General features: G+C 35.0%; 1 protein-coding gene across 1 annotated transcript; it reads left to right on the forward strand.

Moving 5' to 3' along the window:
- The first annotated feature begins 9234 nt into the window (after positions 1 to 9234).
- On the forward strand, positions 9235 to 12415 carry LOC110348701 (uncharacterized). The gene is made up of 2 exons (XM_087207355.1): positions 9235 to 9328; positions 11990 to 12415. Exons 1-2 carry the CDS (start codon positions 9235 to 9237, stop codon positions 12205 to 12207), a joined length of 312 nt encoding a protein of 103 aa, XP_087063481.1. The 3' UTR covers positions 12208 to 12415.
- The last annotated feature ends 384 nt before the right edge of the window (positions 12416 to 12799 follow it).

The raw sequence follows: 12799 nt of genomic DNA on the forward strand, positions 1-12799 counted from the left end.
AGAACATCACAAGAAAATAAATAACTGGCCAAAATCTTTAATGAGCAGTGGTGAGGAAATTCTCAACAATACACCAGCAAGCTGAAATCCATACCTCTTTCCCAGGGTCCTTTCCTATGATCAAATGGAATTTATTGCTAAGACTAAAGGATGATTCAATGAATGTAAATCAATACATATGATATATCACATTAACAGAAGGAAGGCCAAAAAAAATGACACTCTTAGTAGATGCAGAAAAATTATTTGACAAAATTCAACATTTTTATGATAACTTTCACCTGTTTAGCTGTAGAAGGAATGGTACCTTGGTAAATATAGATCATACAGACCAAGCCCACAGTTGAGCATATATTCAATGGGGACAATCTGAAGGCTTTTCCTATAAAAATACATGCTCTCACCACTTCTATTTAGTCTAGTTCTGTAAGTTCTAGCCATGGTAATGGGGCCAGAAAAAGAAATAGAAGGTATCTAAGTTAGAAAGGAAGAGTTAAATTGTTTCTTTAGTAGATGACATAGCCATATATAGAATGTGCTGAAGATTCCACCAAAAATATTCCATAACTAAACTGAGACACTGGTGTGGAACAGACTGTAAACTGTTGGTGGAAAAACAGAAGAAACACAGAGTTCTCAGTATAATCAAAAACATGACATCATGGCCAACTATATATATAGGAGGATAAGAGAAGATCAGAGGAGATCCACTGTGAAGCACGGATACTCAGAAACAGTAGGCAAACAAAGCCAGATATTAAGAATCAACCTGAAGGAGAAATCCACCAGACAGAGTCCAATAACATGGTGTTTAGAAAGGGAAGCAGAGATGGGTCTGGACCACAGTTCCCCTTACACTCTAATTCTGGTGAACACACCATCTAAGGTGTGTAATTGTACCATGAAAAGGAAAATAAGAATTAATCATTTCATTAATCTAAATAATCACAGGCAAATCAGGATTAATCTCACCAAATTTTTCATAAAAGTTTCAAATGCAGGCTTACTATCAGCATATTAATGGGTTTCAACCTTCTAGCAACTTCCTGCAACCTCCAATTACACTTTATACTCTCTGTATTCCTTCTTCTCACACAAGTATTCTCTCAAACTTCTCTACACCAGCCCTCCATTCCAGTTTTAAAAATAATATTGACAAAGTTTGATCTCTTCTTATTCTTTTATTTGCTATCTCTTTTTTCTTTGTCTTCTTTTTGATGTACTGTCTTCCTCTTCCTTTCCACTTCCCTCATCTTCCAGATCCCATTCTTTTCATCAGTAGTAATATATCACAGTTATTGAAAAAATGGTGAATGGTTGTTTCAGTGTGCACAATTGATACGTGGCTGGCTCTGTAGATGCTGATATAACTGGTAGGGATTCTCTCCTGGTAACATGACCCTGTTATGTTGAGTAGGTTGAAGATGTGTATGAACATGAAAACATAATCAAAGTCAGGGTCACAGTGTTGAGAAGCATACACTAACTGAAGAGATCTCCATATTAGTGACAGAGTTTTTCCACTCTCATTGTTCCTCAGCATACACAAAAACATAGAAATGTGAGAAAACAAGGCAACAAGGTGCCTTCAAAAATTCTTTACCCCTGAAAAGCTGATCCAATGGGCACTGATGGGGAGAAAGTAAAAAACCAAATGACTGAAATGTATGAGAAAATAAAAGGAGAAACAATAGTAATGAAAAGATCGGTGAGACATTCAGGAGGTCAGAGATTCTTTAACCAAACAGATAAGGAACATAACTGCTAAAATGATTAGTGAGTTTAAAAAAGATATAAACAAAAATTTGGGTGAAATAATGAAGATGATGGGAACATGAATAACTAAATTAGTGAAGGGTTAGATAATATGTAATGATGTCAAACAAATCCAAGATATAAAAAATTCTATTGAAAGTATTCTGGCAGCAGAAATAGCCAGTGAGAGGAGAAGATCAAGTTGATACAGAGACTAAATCCTAAGAGATATCTTTAAAAAAAGACCATGAAATTGAATCCAACAGGTCCCAGATGATTCAAAGGAAACTGATCTAAAAATTATAGTAGTTAAAGAAAATCAGAAGACAGCACAAAAGTTACAAAAAATTATTTACTGAAATCATAGCAGAAAATTTCCATGTATAGTGAACTAATTCAACTTCCATGTACATGAAGCACATAGAACTTCAAATAGCTATGATGAGAAAAGAACTTCTCTAGGACATATCATAGTTAAAATCTCAGAATTTCAACACAAGAACAGAATTTTAAAAGCTGTTAGAAAAAAGCAACAAAAATTTTATAAGGACAAATCCATCAGAATTATAGCAAATTTCTCAACATATACTTTAAAGTCTAGGAGAACTTGGAGTGAAGTTTTTTAAAGCTTAAATTAACAGCTTTCAACCCAAATTAATTTATTCTGCAAAACTTTCTTTCAAAATTGATGGAGGAATAAGAGCTTTCCAGGACAAAGAGCACCTTAAGAAATTCATGACCACCAAACTCACACTACAAAAAATACTCAAAGAAAGCTTAGACAGAGACAATGTGGCCAACAACACCAAAGAGTTTAAATAAATGAATACTTTGAACAGGGGGTGCAGTTAAACAAAAAATAAATGAATCAGCAAGAGAAAAATCACGCAATGACAGAATCTGTCAATACCTTTCAGTAATAGCTCTCAATGTAAATGATCTTAACTTTCCAGTCAAAAGACACAGATTGGCAGATGAGATTCCACAAGAAAACACGCTTTATTATGATACAGAAGACACACACCTAATCCTTAAGGAATAAGAGAGACTAAAAATTCAAAGGATCCATAATCAAATATAATATAATTCATAATCCAAAATATCCAAAGACCATACATCAAAACCTTTCAAGTGTGGACCAAAATAAACCAATTGTCATTTAAGTTGATATTCTCAGGTACTTTATAACAACAACAGAAAGCTGATTAACACAGTCATGTAATTAGCAAATGTTTTAGACAGGAAATTAGTCCCTCTTTTTTTTTTCCAGGAAAGCTCTTTTCACTACATAGCCTCTAGAACATTGAAGGGAGATTTATGCGGTTATCAGTTTCCAGCCTCTTGGCTTCAAACCTGTTCCTCTGCATCTTCACTCCGAGAAGAAATGAGACTTCGTTTTGCATTTCTTCATAAATGAGTGCATGACCTTAACTTTTCTTGGAGGGGGTGTGCATGGACATCAAGGCAGTCCTGTTTCTCCTGAGTTTTTGCCTGAAGTGCTGGAAGGAAGGTAAATGATTGGCACAAGGGTTGCTAGGTCTTCTTAGGCCTCTGTCGCTTCTTGGTCCAGAAATTACTGGAAGCTCAATGATATTAGAGCTTCAGTTGCACTAATTCGTATTTGCCCCTCTACACAGGAACAAGTAATTTTAAGACTTTTCATCCATGGGTATCCGTAGGTACCTACTATCCACACAGAAACACAGATACTCTCTTCAGCCTGTCCTGTCCATCCTCCTGAGAGCTCCTCTGTGACCCATCCTTCCCAACCCTCCACATGTCCACATTACCAGCTGATGATCAATTAGTCACCACTTATGCTCCAGGGAACTAACAAGGATATTGTAATTGTTATTGAATGAGGTATAAGTGTATATTAAAATACTGTTTTGGAATATGCAGGGGACCACAATACTGATTTTGCCCAAAGCTGGCTGCAAGCAGTGCAGGCTGTAAAAAGTTAATTCCTCAATTGTTTTGTTTTGAGAAGTGAGTCCAGCCAGAGCCTATGTGCAAAGGTCAGAGTAACTTGCACCCAAATTTCGTTTCCATAACTAAAACCTCAAGTAGGACAATGTTGTAATTACAACCATATATTTTGTCTATTCTGTTTCTGATTTGAGAATGCTTTGTCTTGTCCTTTACGAGTCTTGCCTCCATTAGTTTCCATAGAAACTGCAGGATTGTTTGTCCTCACACATTCCCGCCCTTGCACATGGCTCACCTTTACTTCAACTGATTACTAATAAAAATCAGTGGCTTGGATGGTCCAGCATCTTTGCCAATTAAGCAGCATTGGCTACCCTAACTCCACTATTTCTTTGTCTCTTAGTTTGGTCTTACAGTTTTTTTTTTCCTTAGGCCTGTGCTGTAGCACTGCGCAGAAGATCAGAACCTACTGCAGAGGTCTCTGATAGTAAAAGATAAGTGGGAATAAATTTTAAAAATTCAGTGGAATAAACCTAAATGACATGTATACCATATCACAGATTCATCTTTTTTGCGCTAAATCAGTTAAAATACATCTTTTGTACTGTTGATTATGCAATGCATTATTTTTCATTATAATTGCCATGATGTGCAGTAGACCACTAAATATTGTTCCTTCTAATTGAAAGGTTGATGCTGGGTCCAAATCAATTTTCCCATTACCATCAACCACACCAATCTGGAAGCATTAACTATTGAGGAATGAAATTTTGTAGATAGCATTCATACTGAGCACAATCATGACAGTAGCCAGGAAGGTCTCACAAATGACTTTTATTTAGGAATAATCTTTGGTGGACTTCAACAAGAAAGACATCATGAAACCTACATATTTTCTCCTTTCTAATTTGAAACATTTAGAATTATTTTGCCAAAATCATACAGGATACTTCCCCTCGCATTAATGGTTATGAAACCTATCACAAAAACTCAAGAGCCAACGAACCTGCCTGGAAAAAATACAGGATGGACAAGTTTTCCTTCAAAGAGGAGGAGAGGGCCAGGGATTTAGCTCAGTGGTTTCACTCCCTGCCTCATCAGTGCAAGGTCCCGAGTTCCAGTTCGATCCCCTGTACCAAAAAAAAAGAAAAAAGAAAGTAAAGTGAGGAAAGAAAAGAAACTAATTAACCAGATTCTACTGCTCCTGTTGTTAATGCTACTACAAATAATAGTATTGACTCTAAATGGTATTATTTAGTAAATATTTTCTAGGACGTTAAAGGAACAGAATAACAGAAATATTTTGGTGATGTGTTATGTCGTGGTCAAGTAATGACAAAATGAGAATGAAATTATTGTTGTGCAAACTTCAATCATTAGAAAATATGTATTTATTTTCTTGAAGGCTCTGCAAGCTAGAAAAGTTTAAGCAAATTAAGAATTCCTCACAAAATGATTATATTCAGAATGATGTCACCATAGGCACATGGCTGTAAAATGACAGAACAGAGCCTGTGTGAGAGATGCCTTAGCCATCCTTGTAGTATATAAAGGACCCAGAAGACAAGGTGAAATTCACACTTCAGAGATATCTCACTTCCCTTCAACTGAAACTTCACCTCCTGACACCATGTGTTGCAGCTACTACAGAAACTCCTGCGGGGACTGTGGCTACGGCTCTGGCTGTGGCTCTAGCTGTGGACACTGCTCTGGCTCTGGCTACAGCTGTGGATACTGCTCTGGCTGCTGTAGCTACCGACCCTTCTGGTACAGAAGGTGCTCCTCTTGCTGCTAATCACTGTGACAAGTCAGGCTTTGCCCTTGAAATGACCACTCCAAGGACAAGTTCAATTTGAAAGCCCTCCTATCCATTAACTTCAGATCAAAGGAAGGTTGATTATTGTCTTCTGAACACCTGATAGAAAAACGCTACTGCTGTATGCACTTGATAAAGATGGAATAGTTCTATGACATTACTGAAAACAGATCTAATTTTGTCAAATATTTAAATGTAAATTATATATATATATATATATATATATATAAATCCCTTTGCTGTAGCTATCTTCAAAAACATGGCAGGGCTATATAATTGGCATATATTATAATGTAATGAAATAGAAGTGTCCTAATAAATAATTTATATGCTATAAAGTTTGGTCTCTTTTGTATTACTGCTAGCATTAAGTTTTGGATTTTGATGGCCTGGATAATCTTTTGATCACAGTTTGAAATACATATATTTTTATTGAGTCCAAATATGAACTCTTTTTAGGTATTTTCTAATTTGTTTTTGTTAGTTATCTTTATATTCCAACACAAAAGTCATTGCCACATTTACATTCGCATGTCTTGTGTAAATAAAAGAATGGGATAGGGATAATAATAAGACAATCTACCCAAAAAATTAATGGATTAGTGCAGAAATGATTGGCTTGATTGTAGATTAAAACCTTATAGTGAAGACAACTGTATTAATTTAAAGCTAACATAGTTTGAAATATGTGAGAAAGAAATGTATATGTAAGGTTATGAAAATGTCTCAAAGACAGCAGAAAGGACTGGAATTCTTTACTCTTCCTGTTCCATAGTCTTGCACGTGACTTTGAACCCATGCCCTGCCAATGGTCGCAGAGAATGACCAACATCAGTCTAATACTCCAGGCATGAAATGGAACCTGAAGAAATGATGACAACAATGAAATCTTACTAAGAACCTTTGTCTTTATAAGTAGAAAGAGTATTTCTTCCCTATTGCTTAGCACTCTTTGGCTATTATCTTGTGAGGGGGCAACTCTAAGCTGAAGGTGGCATAAAAGATAAAAGGTTGTGAACAAGGTTTGTTTGTTTCCAGCCAATAGTGTGTGCCAATATCCTGTAGATCTTAGGTAAGAGGACACAAGGATGAACTGCAGGAAGCAAAAACTCAAGTATGTGGACATATCTTACAGTACTTCTATTTAGTAAGGCACATAATTGAGTCTTCACTTATATTTTTCTCTCGTTTATTGGGTTTAGTTTAATATATTCTCATTTTTTCTTTTATTTCGTTCACACAGGGCTTTTTACATTTGTGTTTAACATGTTTATTGATGTCTTCTCTGGTTTTTCTTTTTTATTTCTATTTTCATTTCTGTTGTCACTCATAGCCATTTTATCATTTATATTATGAATATAATATATTTCATGTATTTTGCTTTTATAAGGAACTATTTCATTTCATTCCAGTACAGTCTCACGAGGGATGGTTATTTTATAAGTTCAGTATGCCTAGTAGAAAATCTGAAACCTATAATCCTTCATGTAAAACATTTTTGATTGCTTATAATTGGAAAATTTTACATTATGAAACTTTAATTTATGCAGAGAAGTCTTAAAAACAATGTTTAAAATTGCCATGCAGTTATATGTAGTAGGTCTATGTGAATCCTAAATGAATTTCATGTTTAAACATGGGTGTCTCTGAGATATCTCATTATGCACAGGTAAATATTGCAAAATCCATAAAATCGGCAACATATAACTCTGGCCTGTAGCATAGAATATGAGGGATATTCAAATGTAATTGTATATTTGAGGCTATGCAAATAATGCTGATCTTTAATTTTTTTCTCTCAGCATGATATGTACTAAAAGGACCATCTGTGCTATTACATGTGCACTTAGGTTATTGTTGCTAATGATCTTCTCGTGGGCATAAACAGAGAAGAGGGATTCATGATGAAGGCAGTCACCTCTTATTTTATCATTATCATGTCTCACTGCTGCATGTCCCTGTGGCACATACATAAAAATTTGTCCTTTTGTTACCTGAGTGATTCACGTATGTGTTTTGAAGCTCTACTTCAAAACAATGAAGTAAGATTTCATTGTAATGAAAAAAGTACTCTTGTGGCTTTAAGTGTTTTTCCCTATGTTATCATCCAGAAGTTTCAAAGTTTCTGTTTTTATATCTAGTACTTTGCTTCACTTTGATTTTATTTTAGTACAGGGTGAGAGGTGAGGAATCCTTTAGAATCAATGATGTGAAGACAACTTACAGAGTGGAAGAACATTTTTGATAGAATATGTCTCCAAAAGCACATGCAACAAAAGTAAAAGCAGACAAATTATACCAAACTAAAAAGTTATCAATAGCATAGGAAATAATCAGCATGCTGAATAGAAAAACTTATACAATAACAGATGATTTTTAAATCACACCCCCAATTTCAGGCTAGTATCCAAAATACACATGGAATTCAAAACATTCAATATTAAGAAAATGAATAACCCAGTTGAAAATAGACAATGGACCAGAATAAACATTTTTAAAAAAGGGACCTACAGATACATGAAAAAACACTCAACATATTTTATTATCAGGGTAAAACATATAAAAAGAACAATGAGTATCACTCTACACATTTTAGAATGGTTGTTATGAAAGAGAAAAATATATAATTTCTAGGAAGAAAATTTTTTAAAGGTATCCTTCTACACAATGTGTTAATTAGTATAGCCATGATAGAGAACAGTATGTGTGTTCCACAAAAAGGTAAAAATAGCACTAAAATATGATTCAGTGGTCCTATTTCCTGTGTTCACAATCAAATGGTGTATAATCATTAGGTTGAAGATTCGCTGGCAGCCCCTGCATGTTAATTTCATCATTGTTCACAATGTCCTTCAGTGGATGAATGAATAAAGAAAATGTGAGATATATACAGAATAAAATACTATTAAGCCTTACAAAGAAGGAAATCTTGTCATGTGTGATAATAGAGATGAATCTGGGAGAGTTTATGTTCAGTAAAACAAACTAGATACAGAAAACAGATATGGCAAGATCTTGCTTACATTTGGAATCTGTGACATGGAACCCACAGAGACAGGGTAGAGTAGTTGTTATTGGGGCAGTAGGAGAAATGGGAGGTTTTGGTCAAAGATTACAAACCTTCAGTTATAAGATGACTAAGTTCTGGAGAGCTAAGGATTAGTGTGGTGAATGTAATATCAATCCTGAATCACTGACTTGAAATTTACTCTTAGAGTAGATTTTAATGTGTTCTTCTCAGTAAAAAAATTATAAATGTGTGAGATAATGCATGCATTAAATTGCTTAATTTAGCCATTCTGCAAATCCCATATATAATATAACATCATATTGCATAAAATAAATACAGTATATAGCATTTTAAATGACCAATTAAAATATGTTTGTAGAAGTAGAGAGTAAAAAGCATTAACCTATATTTGTATCTCAGAGTGTCCTCTCAGAGTAAGAACTTCTGAATGTGGAAATCACCTTTAAAATGACAGATTACTCATTTCCACTGAAATGTTCAGTACAGTATTCATTTTACTCTAACATGACTGTCTGAAAATGCAAAAATGTATTCTCTTTCCATTTAATACAGAGGCCAGTTTTCAGCATAGATAGGTACGTTGCCTTATTAAGTACTGATAGTTTCAATGGATTTCCATAGTTACCGCGTTTCAAATTATGCTATGAAATCAAGTCCTTTGACATATTCCTTGATTCTGCAGTTTTACACTTTATGGTAAAAAATGCTTCAGCCAAATGCGGAGAACAATTATTACATTTCTGAGGGAGTTAGCTCATCTTTGAAACTTTGTTGTGAAAAGTGTCGATACTTATGCCGTATGTGTCAGCCTGTGTGTGCCCTCATATATTAGCCGCATACACACGCACATGTTGCACCTCAATCCATAGCAACAGTAAAGTGACTCTTACAATTTTAGTAAATAAATAGATCAGAATAAGTATGTAGAGAAATTTGACAAGTAGTTTTCTGGTAGGAAGCTTATACGTGAATGCGTGAGAGGGAAAAAAGAATTTTCTTTCCAAGAGCCACTAGAAGTTTTCAAGGCATGTAATTACAGTCATTTCCTCTTGAGCATTTACAGAAACCGAGGATCACCCTATTAAGGACATTTACCATAGGTATATAAAATGTAAAGTACATATTTCAGGCAGAATATTAGTCACTGTGTTTGCCAAAGAAGGCTATTTTATTACTGATTTTCTGAAACTTGGAAGGGAGACCACAAGTTGGCAACTTACTGCCTGTCAGTTTCAAACTCGTTCTTGTATGTTTGACCTGTAATGAGATTCCTTTGGATATTTCTCCTTACATGTGAGCATGACGCTAATCTTTCTCAGTAGAAGATACAGGTGGGTTTTCCTGAAGGTACATAGATCTTCCTGAGGGTTTTTATTTTTCAGTGCTAGACGGGGGGAGAGTGCTGACAGAGTGGGTTTTAGGACATCTAGGGAAGCGTACTTCAGCCTGGGGTCCGGAAAGTGGCGGATGCTTCATTCTGACAATAATAATTATTTGTTCTCCCAAAGACAGAAGCTGGCTTCCTGAATACTTCTCACATGTGGCTCTCTGTGGGGCTCCTTCCCACTCAGATGGCCAGATGCCTCCTATACCTGCTCACCTGCCTTTCAGTAGTCTTCTGGGGCACTTCTCAGCCTCTCTGAATGCCCTCATCACTGGCTGGGGATCACATAATTACCACCTGTCTCCTGATTATTGTTCCTGCTTTCCCTGTGACTGCAGAACAAAGTGTTTTTTAAATAGCTTCCATGAAATATAATTACTAGAGAGAAGACTGCCCACATTTTATGTACATAATTTCTTGAGTTTAAACATATGCTTATGCCTAGGAAGCCAACTCCACAATCGCGGTTATAGACACATCCATCACCTTTCAACATTTCCTCATATTTTATTTGTTTTTCTCCTAGGGGTAGAAATGCTACAATTTTCCCAAATTTTAAAGTGCACAATACACTCTTGTTTACTATAGCAAAATAATTTTCCAAAGCATTTATTAGGTGAGTATATTTGAAAGATTTTTTTCTGTGAAGATTCTTCCAAAGCCCTAGAACAGCATGCAGAGTTTTCTGATAAATTATTGTTATTTTTGACTATAGCTTAATATTTTTTACATTATATTTTCCCCAATTGACCTATTGTATGGTTTATGTCTCCTGTCTGGGCCCAAATCTTTGCAGATATCTTTAATTTTAGGAGTAATTTGTGTACTTTTATGTTGTGCTTGAGTCCATGGTAGAATTCAAGGTTTATTAGTGTGTAAATTGAGAAGTGCAGATGAGGGATAAGGTATCCATATAATGAAAGAAATGAAAAGGGAAAAATAAAGAAAGAAAATTTAAAGTAAAAGAGATGAGAAACCTATTTATATGAAAACAATAGGGTGAATTTATATGAAGATAAAGGAAAGGAGAAATAATATGTGTCATAGAAGAGTTAAACATTATTTATGCCATGATGGCTAGTTAGCCAAAAAAAAGTAGGATAAATGAAGATTCTTATAAAATTATTGATATTTTGGAGAACACACATTAGACTTAATTGAAGAAAATATTGTTTAAGGTGGAAGGAATCATTATTGAAGGATTACATTTTTGTGAGAAATGTGGATATATAGCACAAATAAAGTAGACTAAAGAAAACAAGAAACAGACTTACATTTATGTATTGAACTCTAACAAAGGAGTTGTTGATCCAAGACATCTACAGCACTCTAATTGGAACTTAGCAAGTTTGTCCTTTATAGTAAAATAATAAATATGCTTATAGAACTGATCCATAAGGAGTTTAATAAATTTATTTTCTTCCAAAGAAGAAAGAGAAAAGTCATAACCTATATGGAAAATGAAGGATTGGAATAGCTTTCCTTCAGATAGAAGTGTAATGTTTTCAGAAGTGGATAAAACATGTTTAAATACTCATGAAGAGTATTTAGAAAGATCATGGTGGAAACAAGAAATTACAAGGGAAGGAAAAAAGACATCAAGATAAAGAATAAGGACAAAGACAGGAGGAGGAAGAGGATGAGGAAGGGGGTGACTAGAAACAAATAGAATGACCTATATAACAGACAATTTCCAAAACCTCAAAGAACAGAATAACAAACGATCACATATTTTTAGGTCAAATATTTTCATGATGTGTTATGTCAAGTACATAAAATACAGCTATGAAAGATAAAATTATGGGGCATAAGCATAGATGTATGGCAAATGTACCTTTGTTTCCTTTCAAAGCTCATGAAAATTTCTAAGAAGACAATAAGTAAATTATGAAATGTTAACAAAATAAGTGTACACAGAATGACCTCATTTTAGGTGCATGGTTATGAAGCAAACAGAGTCCATGTGAGCTATGACCCATCAATCCCTGTTCAGTACATAAAGGGCCAGGAAGAAAAGATGACATTCACACTTGAGAAACATCCTCCTACCCCTCAACTGAAACCTCACCTCTAGACAACGTGTGTTGCAGCTATGGAAACTCCTTCAGGGGCTGTGGATATGGCTCTGGCTGTGGATATGGCTCTGGCTGTGGATACGGCTCTGGCTGTGGAAATAGCTTGGCATATGGTTCTGGCAGTGGATATGGCTCCCGCTATGGCTGTGGATACAAGTCTGGCTGCTGTAGCTACCGACCCTTCTGTTACAGAAGATGCTACTCCTCTTGCTGCTAATCACCATGACAAGTCGGGCTTTGCCCTTGAGGTGACCACTCCCTGATGAAGTCCATTTGAAACCTCTTCAATCATTAACTTTAGACCAAAATGAAGATCAATGATGTCTCCTGAGCACCTGATTTGTAATTAGAGAAACCTTGTCCATCACATCACTGATGTTATTTTGTTCATTTTTCAAATTCCTATATATTTCCTCTGACTCTGCCCATTGGTTATCTGCAGAAGCAGAGTAGGATTATATAACTGGAGTATACTGAAATGTAACAAAATAGCAGTTTCTTAATAAAAAAATTCTTAATAATAGTATTCTGTTCTTTATATCAGAGTTGTCATTGATTTTAGGGATGCAATCTCCATAAATCTGACCACAGAATACAAGAATACAAATAAGGTATTTTATTGCTTTAATCAATGAACAGTTTCTACTATTTTCTATCTATCTATCTATCTATCTATCTATCTATCTATCTATCTATCTATCTTTCTATCTATCTATCTATCATCTTTCTGATTTATCATTGAAAATAAACACAACTATAACACCCCAAATGTCATATCTTCACAAGTAAAGGATTGAAATACAAATATC

Source organism: Heterocephalus glaber, unplaced genomic scaffold (assembly GCF_053883595.1).
Source record: "Heterocephalus glaber isolate CG9 unplaced genomic scaffold, H.glaber_assembly_v1.0 deba00000122, whole genome shotgun sequence".
In the NCBI taxonomy this organism is placed as follows: Eukaryota; Metazoa; Chordata; class Mammalia; order Rodentia; family Bathyergidae; genus Heterocephalus; species Heterocephalus glaber.